Source organism: Natrix helvetica (genome assembly GCF_964273705.1).
Source record: "Natrix helvetica genome assembly, chromosome: 9".
Classification (NCBI taxonomy): domain Eukaryota; kingdom Metazoa; phylum Chordata; class Lepidosauria; order Squamata; family Natricidae; genus Natrix; species Natrix helvetica.
Genome location: NC_138560.1, coordinates 16,184,233 through 16,196,531, shown reverse-complemented (window position 1 = coordinate 16,196,531; position 12,299 = coordinate 16,184,233). Strand labels below are relative to the sequence as shown.

The following is a 12,299-nucleotide window of genomic DNA, read 5'->3' as shown; positions in this document are numbered from 1 at the left end:
TTGACTCAGCCTTCCATCCTTCCGAGGTGGGTAAAATGAGGACCTGGATTTTTAGGGGCAAGAGGCTGACTCTGTAAACCGCTTAGAGAGGGCTGTAAAGCACTGTGAAGCGGTATATAAGTTTAAGTGCTATTGCTATTGATATCACTGCTCTCTATGCATTAAGAAAGCAGTTAAACTTAGTGAAATTTAGGGACAATAGTTATAGTTAAATAAATAATTGATAATGATAATAATGTATACAATATAAGTCTTGCTTATTAGGGGGGGGAAATGATATGATGCAGGATATAGTCAAATAAAGGAGGGATAATGATAACGACGTATATATATGTATGGGTACAACATAAGGAAATGGGATGTAATTTGTAAACAGTGATTTGGAAAGAAGGATTAGAAAACTTTGTTATTAAATATTATGGATGTTTAGCTAGAATAGGACAGAAGGATTCAGTGTTATTGGAGGATTTTAGAAATAGTAAATGAAATGCCAGTATGTGGTTTTGTATTAAATCTTGGTATATTTTATGATGAAGGACGTTTAAAGAATCATAGTCAAATGAAAATGGAGATATGATGACCGTAATATCTATCAATATATCTGAGTTAAAATTCTTGAGTTAATATGAATTATGTTTGTTGACTGTGGAAGACATGCACATAAGCCTTTTTGTAACCAACAGATACACTTTCTACAGCATGTAAAGAAGGATGTGTTGTGTTTGTTTTTAAAATTAAAAAAAAATCTTTTATTTAAAAAAAAAAAGAAAGAAAGCAATCTCAGGATCGCATCCCAGCGACAATTTTTACAGCCGCTCTTAACCTCTGCATCCCTCAGTGGAAAGTCAACAAGTTCCATTCTAACCGTGTGGGTTTCTGTCCCTGCAGGAGGCCTCCGGGGAGCCACCGTGGTGGATGCTTTGGATACCCTGTACGTCATGGAGCTGCAGGAAGAATTCCAGGAAGCCAAAGATTGGGTGGAGAAGAGCTTTGACTTGAACGTGGTGAGTCAGCCTTTGAACAGGTTTCTCTATTCTCTGGCAGAAAACCCCCTGGTGTATTTTGAACACTGGTGTTTTGACTGGTCCTCCACCCGGCACCCCACACCCCAACCTGGCACACTGTAAAAACAAGCCGAGAATAGGACAGCGTATAGTTGAGCTGGGAGGTAATAGGGTAAAAGGATTAAAGGAGAAAGGCCTTGATCGCCAGATCAGCTAATAATCCAATCAGCGCCTCTATCAGTGGTGGAATTCAAAAATTATTACTACCGGCTTGGTGGGTGTGGCATGGCTTGGTGGGCATGGCAGGGGAAAGATACTATAAAATCTCCATTCCCTCCCCACTCCAGGGGAAGGATACTGCAAAATTCCCATTTCCTCCCGATCAGCTGGGACTCAGGAGGCAGAGAATAGATAGGGGCGGGGCCAGCCAGAGATGGTATTCACTGGTTCTCTGAACTACTCAAAATTTCTGCTACTGGTTCTCCAGAACTGCTGAATACCAACCTGGCTGGGGAATTCTGGGAGTTGAAGTCCACCCATCTTAAAACTGCCAACGTTGAAAAACTCTGGTCTATATCTTTGTAGATCGCCTCCTTCCTCTTTCCATCTTCCCTGTCTGAAATACCTCCGATCAAAAAGATGAATCATTTGAGAACTAAGCAGCTATGGGTATTTGGAGTACAGGCCTTCCAACTGCCATCCGATGTTTTGTAGAGGTGCAGCATCTTCATCACTCCACCATCTTGGCTCTTGAGCTGAGAGAGTCTAGTACAGTGATGGCGAACCTATTTCCATTTGCTTGAAACAGCCCATAAATACTTGGTTCTCTGAATCCCACCCCATGCGCTAGTACAGGGAGGTCAAATCAAAGCCCGCGGGCTGAATCCGGCCCACAGAGTGCTTAGATCTGGCCCTCAGGGCCACCCTAGAAACAGTGAAGGACCAGCCCACAGTGCATCTGCCAGTGAAAAACTGAGCTCAGGAGGGCTACACGCAGCCCACGCGAGCTCCATATTTGGATGCAACAGCTTCCTGCAACCCTCTGCCAGCAAAAACGGAGCTTGGGACGGTCATATGTGACTCTCCCAAGCTCTGTTTTTGCTGGCAGAGTGCTTGGGCCACCACAGGTGTCCCCGACATGAGTGACGTCGAGCTGGCCACGCCCACCATAGCCATGCCCAGCTCAGCCTCCCCCCTCCCTCCAAGGTGAAACACAACCCTCAATGAAATCGAGTTTGACACCCCTGCTCTAGTTTATCCTGTTTGCTCCATCACTTTGTTTAGCCTCTCGACAGTCCCCCTATTATTTGAGTTTTGTGTTGCTGCATAGACTGAGGTCCTCCAGGTCTCTGAGTTTAAAACCGGGGGTGGGATTCTACCGGTTCGGACTGGTTCAGGTGAACTGCTAGCTCCGACGATCAGCTGGGCCCTCTCGCCTGCCCCTGCGCTATAATGACCTATATCTTCTCAGCTGATTCGCGCAGCAGAGCAGATTGCTGCACCTCAGCTGTGTTACTCCCCAGAAGTAACACAGAAGGTAGGCATTGTTAAAACTGTGCATGCGCGCAAAGCACGCAATCACCGAACCGGTTGTTAAACTGGCAGGATCCCACCGCTGTTCAAACCCATTGTATACGGGCAAGCCTGTTTACATACCAACAGGGCAGCATTTCTCATGCCAGACCACCTCTCTGTTTTTGCTGCAAGGCTGTAGGAAAAGCAAAGGAGACTGCCTCTCCCTCTCCCCCCACCCCAGAAAAGCTTTGTTTTGAAATAGATGACCAACATGGGCTTGCAAATGGGCAGTTGTGCCTCGTAAATTTGGCTCAGTGCTCTGTGTTTGGAATTGGATCAATAGGCCAACAGACAAACTAGAGAAAGGTTATTGATCTGTATTTTCACAAAAGCTCTCCCTTCTGGCCCACAAATCAATCAGCAGCAGCCTTGCGAAGAGCCGTGTCAGAGGTTTCACGGCAGAAGAGACTAGATGTGGACTGAAGGTTTCTTTTCATCCAGATGAAACAGGACAACTCAGTTAGAAACGAAGCGCTTACGGTGGGGCTTCCTCAGCCCTGGAAACTTTCAGATGTGTGGACTTCAACTCCCAAAATTCCCCCAACTATCAAATTCATTTTATTTTTGAAAAGTTTTTTATTTTTTGTTCTCTATATACAATTATAGGTATACATACACATAGTTATGATTTTTTTTACATTCGTCCTTCTTATACATTTGTTATTCCATTTACAGGGTTATAATATACCGTTTGGGTTGCTTTGTTTACCATTCCTCACTTGTTTTGATACCACTTTCTTTTCCCTTTCTTTTTCTCCTCCCTTCCTTTCCCTACTTTCTTCCTTCCTCTCTCCTTTCCCTTCCTTCTTCCCTTTTCTCTTCCCTACTTCTCTCTTCTTCCCATTCCTGCCCTCTCTCTTACTCTTCTTCTCCCTTCCATCTTCCTCTCCTCTCCTCTATCTTCCTTCCCTCCTCTTCCTCTCATATCCTCTCTTCCTCTCTTTCTTTCTTTTTCTATTGTTGTAGGTGTTTCTTCCAGCTCTTAATTTTTATTTTCTAGGGGTGGTATTTCCGCACCCAAAAATAGTTGAATATCATTTCTTGCTCCCTTTCCTTCTCAAATCTATCCTGATTATGTTTTCCCCCTTTTTGTATCTTACTTTTGAATATATACTTATATATTATTATTTTTCTTCCCTTAGCAAATTCATTTTTGTTAGGATGAAGCAAGATATTTATCCTTAGGCTCTAACAGCCAACATTTTCCAGATTACAGATTCTGAACCCTCCTTGTCTCTAAATTTAAATACCTAGATTTGCCAAGAACTTAGAAAAGGGAGCTTTGAAAATATTGCTAAACCTTGGCAGTTCGAAGATGGATGGACTTTAACGCCTAAAATTTACCGCCCAGCAAACTGATCGGAGAATTCTGGCAATGAAGTCCACACTATCTGAAAGTTGCCAAGATTAAGAAACAGTGATTAGGATATTAAAAAATATTAAACGCAGGACATTTGAAAAAACACCATGTATGGTGCTCTCTGAGCTTGGTTTTCTTGTAGACTCTTCATCACCAAACTCGGTAACCTCATCGGTGCACTGCAAGTTAATGTTTTCAAAAGTGAATATAGAGTTTGAAGTGATGTTACTGATGGCTGCAGCATCCATTTGAGTATAATAGCAGGCTGCACATCTTCCCAAAATGAACTGATGTGCATTGCATGGAATATAAATGCCACACACTGGTTGTGAACAGGGTCAGAAAGAATGCAAGCCCTACTTTCCTGTTACTCCACACATGGAATCCTGCATTCAGTTTTGGTCGCCATGATGTAGAAAAGATGTGGAGACTCTAGAAAGAGTGCAGAGAAGAGCAACAAAGAGGATTAGGGGACTGGAGACTAAAACATATGAAGAACGGTTGCAGGAACTGGGCATGTGTAGTTTAATGAAAAGAAGGACTAGGGGAGACATGATAGCAGTGTTCCAATATCTCAGGGGTTGCCACCAAGAAGAGGGAGTCAAGCTATTCTCCAAGGCACCTGAGGACAGAACAAGAAGCAATGGGTGGAAACTAATCAAGGAGAGAAGCAACTTAGAACTGAGGAGAAACTTCCTGACAGTTAGAACAATTAATCAGTGGAACAACTTGCCTCCAGAAGTTGTGAATGCCCCAACACTGGAAGTGTTTATGAAGATGTTGGGTATCCATTTGTCTGAAGTGGTGTAGGGTTTCCTGCCTGAGCAGGGGTTTGGACTAGAAGACCTCTAAGGTCCCTTCCAACTCTGTTATTCTATTCTATTCATTTTCTTCATTCCTCCTATTCTATTCTATTCTATTTTATATTTCCAATATTCTTTTATTCCTATATTCCAATTCCTGTTTTTCTAAAGGGCCCTTTTACATAGTCCAGAAATACACTATATTGCCAAAAAGTATTCGCTCACCCATCCACATAATCAGAAGCAGTTGTGAGCGAATACTTTTGGCAATATAGTGTACCTCTTCTGCCTGGGGTGTGTGAAGGATATTTGTGAATGCACACCTTTTGTATAAGCCAGTATTTATTCAGAGAACAAACCTGAATTGGCAAGAGGAAATTTTTGAAAGGGATGGTTTGACCACAATTGCTTTGACATTTCGCTGCTCCAAGATTTTTATGAGTAAAGGGCTAGTTGGAAAGTTCACTCCACTGCATCAGTGTTATATATATATATATAAAAAAAAAACGAAAGGGAGGGGATTGCACAAGCTTGTTCCCATTATTGTCTCCTTTCCATCCACACTCACTGATGTAAACCGCTCTGGGGGTCTAATTATTATGTCTTCCCCCCATTTCACGTGAATGGATTTGTGAATTTCTCAAAATGCTAAAACCACAGAGAAAAGACTGTGGAAACAACAAACAGTTGCTCTTACTCTGGCATATCACTGTTACAAATGCTGAGTGCCTATGTTACTATTGCTGTTAAATTTTTATAAGCTGTTGCTGCTCAGGATCGAATGATGCATTTTATGTAATTTTACTATTGATAAGGCATGAGATGGGGCTGCAGTGGCTCAGCGGCTAAGGCGCTGAGCTTGTTGATCAGAAAGGTTGTCAGTTTGGCGGTTCAAATCCCTAGCGCCGCGTAGCGGAGTGAGCTCCCGTGGCTTGTCCCAGCTTCTGCCAACCTGCCAGTTCGAAAGCACGTAAAAAATGCAAGTAGAAAAATAGGAACCACCTTTGGTGGGAAGGTAACAGCGTTCCATGCACCTTCAGCGTTTAGTCATGCCGGCCACATGATCACAGAGACTTGACACTGGCTCTTTGGCTTTGAAAAGGAGATGAGCACCGCCCCCTAGAGTCGAGAACAACTAGCACATATGTGCGAGGGGAACCTTTACCTTAAGGCAGGGGTGTCCAAACTTGGGAACTTTAAGACTTGTGGACTTCAACTCCCAGAATTCCCCAGAGTCCACAAGTCTTAAAGTTCCCAAGTTTGGACACCCCTGCCTTAAGGGATGAGATATGGGAAGCATTTTTTTAAAAAATTGAAATATTGGAGAGAACCAGCCAGCAGCACTAAAGGCATTCTAGATATTGTCCCCAATGCCTGCAGAAGCTGTCTTACAAGACATAGAGATAGAGGAAAATGTTCGTTTTGGGGGTTAAAATGCAAATTATATATTTTTTTTCCTTCTAAAGGTAGCAGGCTGAGGAAGGTGTCCGGCTGGCTGGGGAATTAAATGAAATTGTTATTTATTTGTCAGTGCACAAATTCTGGAAGTGGAAGTGCACAGGTCATCAAGTTACAGGGTTCTTTCCATCCATGCCTTGCAAGTGTCTCTACTAAGGATTGTGCAGTGAAGAGTACTAAAAATGTGTTTTTATACCTGCTCCTTCAGTTGCACTTACTTATCTTCGCATTCGCATGTCCGGCAATCTCCAACCTGAGACCTTCTTATTTTTTTCTTCCAGCAGAACGGCGAAGCTTCCTTATTCGAAGTGAACATCCGCTACGTTGGGGGGCTTCTGTCTGCGTATTACCTGACGGGCGAAGAGGTTGGTACCGCTGACCCATTTGGCACATCTTGAGTTGCGACATGGATTTCCGCATGGAGAATCTCAGAAAGCCACACCTGTTCCCTTGCCTAAAACCAGCTAAAAATGGTGCCTCTTGATAAATATCAGAGTAGCGGTTAATTAAGTTGGGCATAATTACTTGGCCTGGCTCATCCAGTAGGATTTTCCTCCTGTGGACAATTTCTCCTGGACAGTTCACTGGGTTGGTACATTGGTCTCTGCAGAAATGCCACTGGCCACGGTTTCGGTTTTGCGTTCTGAATTTATTAAGGACTTGAAGCTAGAGGGAAGGAGTTGTGTCCCTCACAAGGGTCACATTAAACACTGCTGTGAACTACCGTATTTTTCAGAGTATAAGATGCACCAAGATTTTGAAGAGGCAAATTAAAAAAAAAAACGTTTCTGCACTCTGCAGACCTCCCAAAAACACCCCATTTTTCATGAAAACGGGCCCATTTTTGTCAAAAAAAGGGCATGAATAGTCTTTAGGAGGCTTGTAGAATGTTCCTGGGGGGGGGGGTCCCCCCCAAAAATGAGCAAAAATGGCCTGTTTTTCACAAAAACGGGCCTGTTTTTTTCCAAAAAAAATGACTATGCATAGCCTTTAGGCGGTTTCTAGAGTGCTCCTGGGGGGCTGGGGGGCAAAATTGGCAAAAAAACAGCCCATTTTTTGCTCATTTCTGCCCTCCCCAGCCCCCAGGAGCACTCTAGAAGCCTCCTAAAGGCTATGCATGGTCATTTTTGCAAAGAGGGTGGGATTTCAGGAGGGTAAAAATGCCGTATTCAGTGTATAAGATGGACCCAGATTTTCACCCTCTTTTTTGAAGGAAAAAGGTGCGTCTTATATTCTGAAAAATATGGTATCTTTTTTTTTTTTAAAGTGACAACCACTTTTGGCTCTTTCACCAAACCTTGAAAATCTTCCTTGGCATTAAAGTCACGTGTGACGAGCTCCTAAATTTCATGGACTCATTCCAAAACATTCTTCATTAACTCAACAAGAGAGAAATGCATCTGTGAAGGCATTAATTGCAATAACCTTCCGGTATTAATTCTTGGAACTGAACTACTACCTAGGCAGGTGTTTCCATAAAACATAGCCACAAGCAGGAATCTCTTTAGTGAGAACTTTTATTATGCAATTTAGAATAGGCAGTAGGCTTAAAAAATGCTTTGGTTGTCGATCTGCTTCTGGATGCAGTTCAAGGTGTGGTTATTACCAGTGGTGGGATTCAAATAATTTAACAACCGGTTCTCTGACCTAATGACCAGCTGGGTGGGCGTGGCTTAGTGGTCATGTGACTATGTGGGTGTGGCCAACTCAATGTCACTCACGTCGATGGGCGCTTCGCCTTAGCTGTTACAATGCAATAAGGGTTAACTGGAGAGGCAGTTTCTGTAAGCAGGGCCATAAAGATTAGGCTAGAAACAACACCAGAACATTTCCTTCCTGCCTTTCTTACAGAATTAGCTCTACAAAGTGGGAAAAAAACAACTTGAGATTTCTTCCAACAACCGGTTCTCCGAACTGCTTAGGAAGTTAACAACCGGTTCTCCTGACTAGGTGTGAACTGGCTGAATCCCACTACTGGTTATTACCTTCAAAGCCCTTTATAGCATGGGTCCAGGATAGCTGAAGAACCATCTTCCCCTATAGCAGTGGTTCTTAACTTTTGGGGCACTAGGGACCGGTTCAGGGGAGAAAGGTTTTTTCATGGATCAGAGCCGGGGGGGGGGGGGCTTGGTTTCACATGCTGCCTGCATCCCTTGGATGGGGTTCTACTTGTTTGCATGGCACGGTTTCTGGCACGCCGTGGCCCAGTGCTGATCCATGGACTGGGGGTTGGGGACTCTTCCCCTATAGCAGGGGTGTCAAACGCAAGGCCTGCAGGCCAGATCCAGCATGCGGGGTGCTTGGAGGTGCTTAGATCTGGCCTGTGGAGCCACCCTGGAAATAGCAAAGGACCGGCAATGCCTTTGCCAGTGTTTTCGCTGGCAGAAGATTGCAGGAAGCTATCGCAGCAGAAAACAGAGCTCAGGAGCTATTTTCGCTAGCAGAATGCTTGGGCCGCCAAAGGTGCCCCTGACACGAGTGACGTCAAGCTGGCCATGCCCCCTCATCACACACCACATGCCCCCCCCCCAACATCAAACACAACCCTGATGCAGTCCTCAATGAAATCGAGTTTGACACCCCTGCCCTATAGGAATGGCCCACCCCATTTGTGCTGGAAGAAGGTACCTATTGCGGATCTCATCAGCCAAGTAATTTTGGCTGGTGGGATCCAGGAATCGGCCACGGCTTTCTGCCATGGCTCCCACCTTTTGGAATATCTTGCCTTCAGAGGTAAGATCCCCCCCCCCCACTCTCTTTTAGCCTTCAGGAGAAGGAAAACCCTGTCCCATCCGATGTGGCACAGTGGTTAGAGTGCAGTACTGCAGGCTACTTCTGCTGACTGCCGCTGACTGCAGTTCAGCAGTTCAAATTGTATTATTGTATTAAATTGTATTAAATCTCACCAGGCTCAAGGTTGACTCAGCCTTCCATTCTTTCGAGGTGAGTAAAATGAGGACCCAGACTGTTGGGGGCAAGAGGCTGACTCACTTAGAGAGGGCTGTAAAAGAACTATGAAGTGGTATATAAGTCTAAGTGCTATTGCTTCCTTCCTTCCTTCCCTCCCTCCCTCCCAGCAGTTAGAATACAGTATTTCAGGCTGCTCACTGCTAGTAGTTCGATTCTGACCGGCTCTAGGTTGACTCAGCCCTCCATCCTTCCGAGATCAATAAAATGAGGAGCCAGATTGTTGGGGGCAATAGGCTGAGTCTGTAAACCACTTAGGGAGGGCTGTAAAAGCACTGTGAAGCGGTATATAAGTGCTATTGCTATCCTTCAAAGAATATTATTTCCTTGGAGCAAATGGTCTCAGAGGTGACCTTGCTTCCCAGGCCGATCACTGGAATCAAAATGAACTTTGCAGCATGATATAATACCGCAGCAGTAGAGTTCCTGCTTATTTTTCCATTGTTCCGTGGTATACACACTGAGACTGATTGCACGATATATTTTTGATGGCATAGAAAGGTTGCACAAAAAATTTCTAGGACAGAAACTGGAGCAAAGCAGTAGTTTGGCCTCCTGCTGTGGCTTTGCATATAGAACAAGGGAGCTGCGTGGTTCCAATGACAGATTGTAAGACCCTTGCAGTGCAAAAGTGTTATATGGTCAGCTTTTTGTCTTTTGAAAGGAACAGCAAAGCACAGCAAGTTGTGACACCTATTTTTTTTTCTTCCCAAAACTGGATTTATTTATTTATGTTTTACTTCATTCTTACAAGTTAGCTTTGCCACTGTGGCCTTGGCAATGCTGCTTTCCTCATTTAGACAAAAGCTTTGGATCCTGCACGATGTCTCTGTAAATCACTTCACGTTCTTCCCTTTATAACAAGTAAACTCTTGATTAATATATCTGCAGAAGGATGCGGATGTTTCTCGCTTTTCAGCAAGTTCAGTTCCCGTAGTGACTGAAGCAAAGGGGGGAATAGGAGAAGAAGATGTCCCCGTTCTCAAGTTTTCAAAAAAGACTTCAGCAACTGACTAGATCAGGGAATTGTTCTAAAGCTTTACAGGTAGTCTTTGATCTATATTTGAGCCCTGAATTATGGTCATAAGTCATGGTGGTGGTTATCACAGCGCACCAGACAAAGAGGAAGAAGGGGTGTCTGAATGGGATGGAGATACTTACTTCTCTGTCCCCACTCAAAACCGTTTTCAGTCCTGGCCAGTGTCTTAATTCATGATGGTGTCAAAAACAACATTGATTTTGATGCCTTTTAGTGGTGCGGTGGCTCAGTGGCTAAGACGCTGAGCTTGTCGATCAGAAAGGTTGGCAGTTTCAGCAGTTTGAATCCCTAGTGCTGCGTAACGGAGTGAGCTCCCTTTACTTGTCCCATCTTCTGCCAACCTAGCAGTTCGAAAGCACATAGAAAATGCAAGTAGAAAAATAGGAAGCATCTTTGGTGGGAAGACAACAGCATTCCATTCGCCTTCGGCATTTAGTCATGCTGGCCACATGACCACAGAGACGTCTTCAGACAGCGCTGGCTCTTCAGCTTTCAAACGGAGATGAGCACCGCCCCCTAGAGCCAGAAACGACTAGCAGGTATGTGCGAGGGGAACCTTTACCATTACCTTAGAGGAGCTTAGAGGTGGAGGAGAACTTTCTTGAGAGCTGAATGCATTCAGAAAGAGGCATCATTGTTGAGGTTCACACCCATTGTTGTCTCCCTCCCCCTCCCCTACAACCTTCCCTAATATCTTGTCTGACAGATATAGAATCGTAAAATTGTAGAGTTGGAAAGAATGTCAGGGGTCATCTAACCTGGTGTTCTCCAAACTAAGCAACTTTAAGGCATGTGGACTTCAACTCCCATGCCGACTGGGGAATTCTGGAAGTTGAAGTCCACATATCTTCAAGCTGACAAAGTTGAGGAACACTATAGCCCAGGGGTGTCCAAACTTGGGAACTTTAAGACTTGTGGACTTCAACTCCCAGAATTCCCCAGCCAGCCATGCTGGCTGGGGAATTCTGGGAGCTGAAGTCCACAAGTCTTAAAGTTCCCAAGTTTGGACACCCCTGCTATAGCCTATTTTTCATTGATTTTGTACTGTCTCTTTCGCTGTACTGCCCCCTGAGTGGGCTTTCCAGGCATTCCAGTGGAGAGTTTTTCTCCTCACCCAAAAAATCAGGGGGATTCAAACTTTTCCAAACTGTGGAAGCTGTTAATTTTTTAAAATCCTGGCCTGCAAAGCGGTGACTGTGGCACTTTATTTGTAGATCAAACCCCACCCTTAGAAAAGTTGCTATGGATATATGTTCTGACCTAGGCTTCCCCAAAAAGCACGAGGCAGATTCCTGGTCCTGACAAAACCCCTTTTATTAAATGAATGTGAATTCCTCTCATTCACATTCAGCCAAGGCCCAGTCGTTGGCAAGCAGTCTTTCAAAGGAATATTTACGACCACAGACCTTATCTATTTTGGAAAGCTGCTATGTAAATACTTTCCAAACGCAGTGCTGTGCAAGGAAAGACTTGGCACAGAGTCTCTGAGATTCACAGACAGATCTTCACACTCCTGAAATGAATGAACGAATGAATTGTTTCCTGCAAAATCCCACTCCCCTTTTGCTCCTCTTTTATTTCCCATGGGAGGGGCAATTCACCGTCCACCTGTGACTTTACTCCCAAGTCGACCCTGGTTTCTTAGCTGTTCTTTTCTTCAGGCAGCTCTGCGCACGCGCACGCTGGGAACAGACTCCAGCTGTTCCTTTGCCTCACTGTTGTCTAGCTCCGAAGGTAGCTGATAACTGCCAGATGGCCTTGGCCCCACCTCTGCCTCTGACGCAGAGCCCTCATCGGAGCCTTCCTCAGCCTCCACAACTGGCCCATGTTCCTCCCCAACCTCCTCACTGTCTGACTCTGCTGCCAGCTGCGCTGGCCAACATAGGATACCCCTGGTCTGTGTTTGACTGAAGTTTATTGCTTCCCCCTTCAGCTCTATCAAAGTTCTTGCAGATCCCTTGGGGTTCCTCAGAAAAGGGATTAAACCCAAGCCACCCTTTTCACTGGAGTTTCCAAGGATTGAATCCAAGATTTTCCATGTGCGATATATGCGCTGCATCTTAGCTATCGAGGGCCTTTTATTTTTTTCCTTA

At 44.5% G+C, this 12,299-nt stretch overlaps 2 protein-coding genes across 4 annotated transcripts in view; both read left to right on the top strand.

Annotated features, from left to right (window-relative positions):
- LDLRAP1 (low density lipoprotein receptor adaptor protein 1) overlaps window positions 1-12,299 on the top strand; it is a 632,547-nt gene that overhangs the window by 316,390 nt on the left and 303,858 nt on the right. The gene's annotated exons all lie outside the window — the stretch shown is intronic.
- Window positions 1-12,299, top strand: part of LOC309396636 (mannosyl-oligosaccharide 1,2-alpha-mannosidase IA-like) — a 190,616-nt gene that overhangs the window by 142,038 nt on the left and 36,279 nt on the right. Inside the window, exons 3-4 of one of the 2 annotated variants that reach the window (XM_081961931.1) lie at window positions 889-1,004; window positions 6,485-6,565. In XM_081961931.1, the coding sequence (XP_081818057.1) occupies window positions 889-1,004; window positions 6,485-6,565 (197 nt within the window). Of the gene's footprint in view, window positions 1-888; window positions 1,005-6,481; window positions 6,566-12,299 lie in introns of both variants that reach the window. The other variant, XM_081961930.1, reaches the window with a different exon arrangement.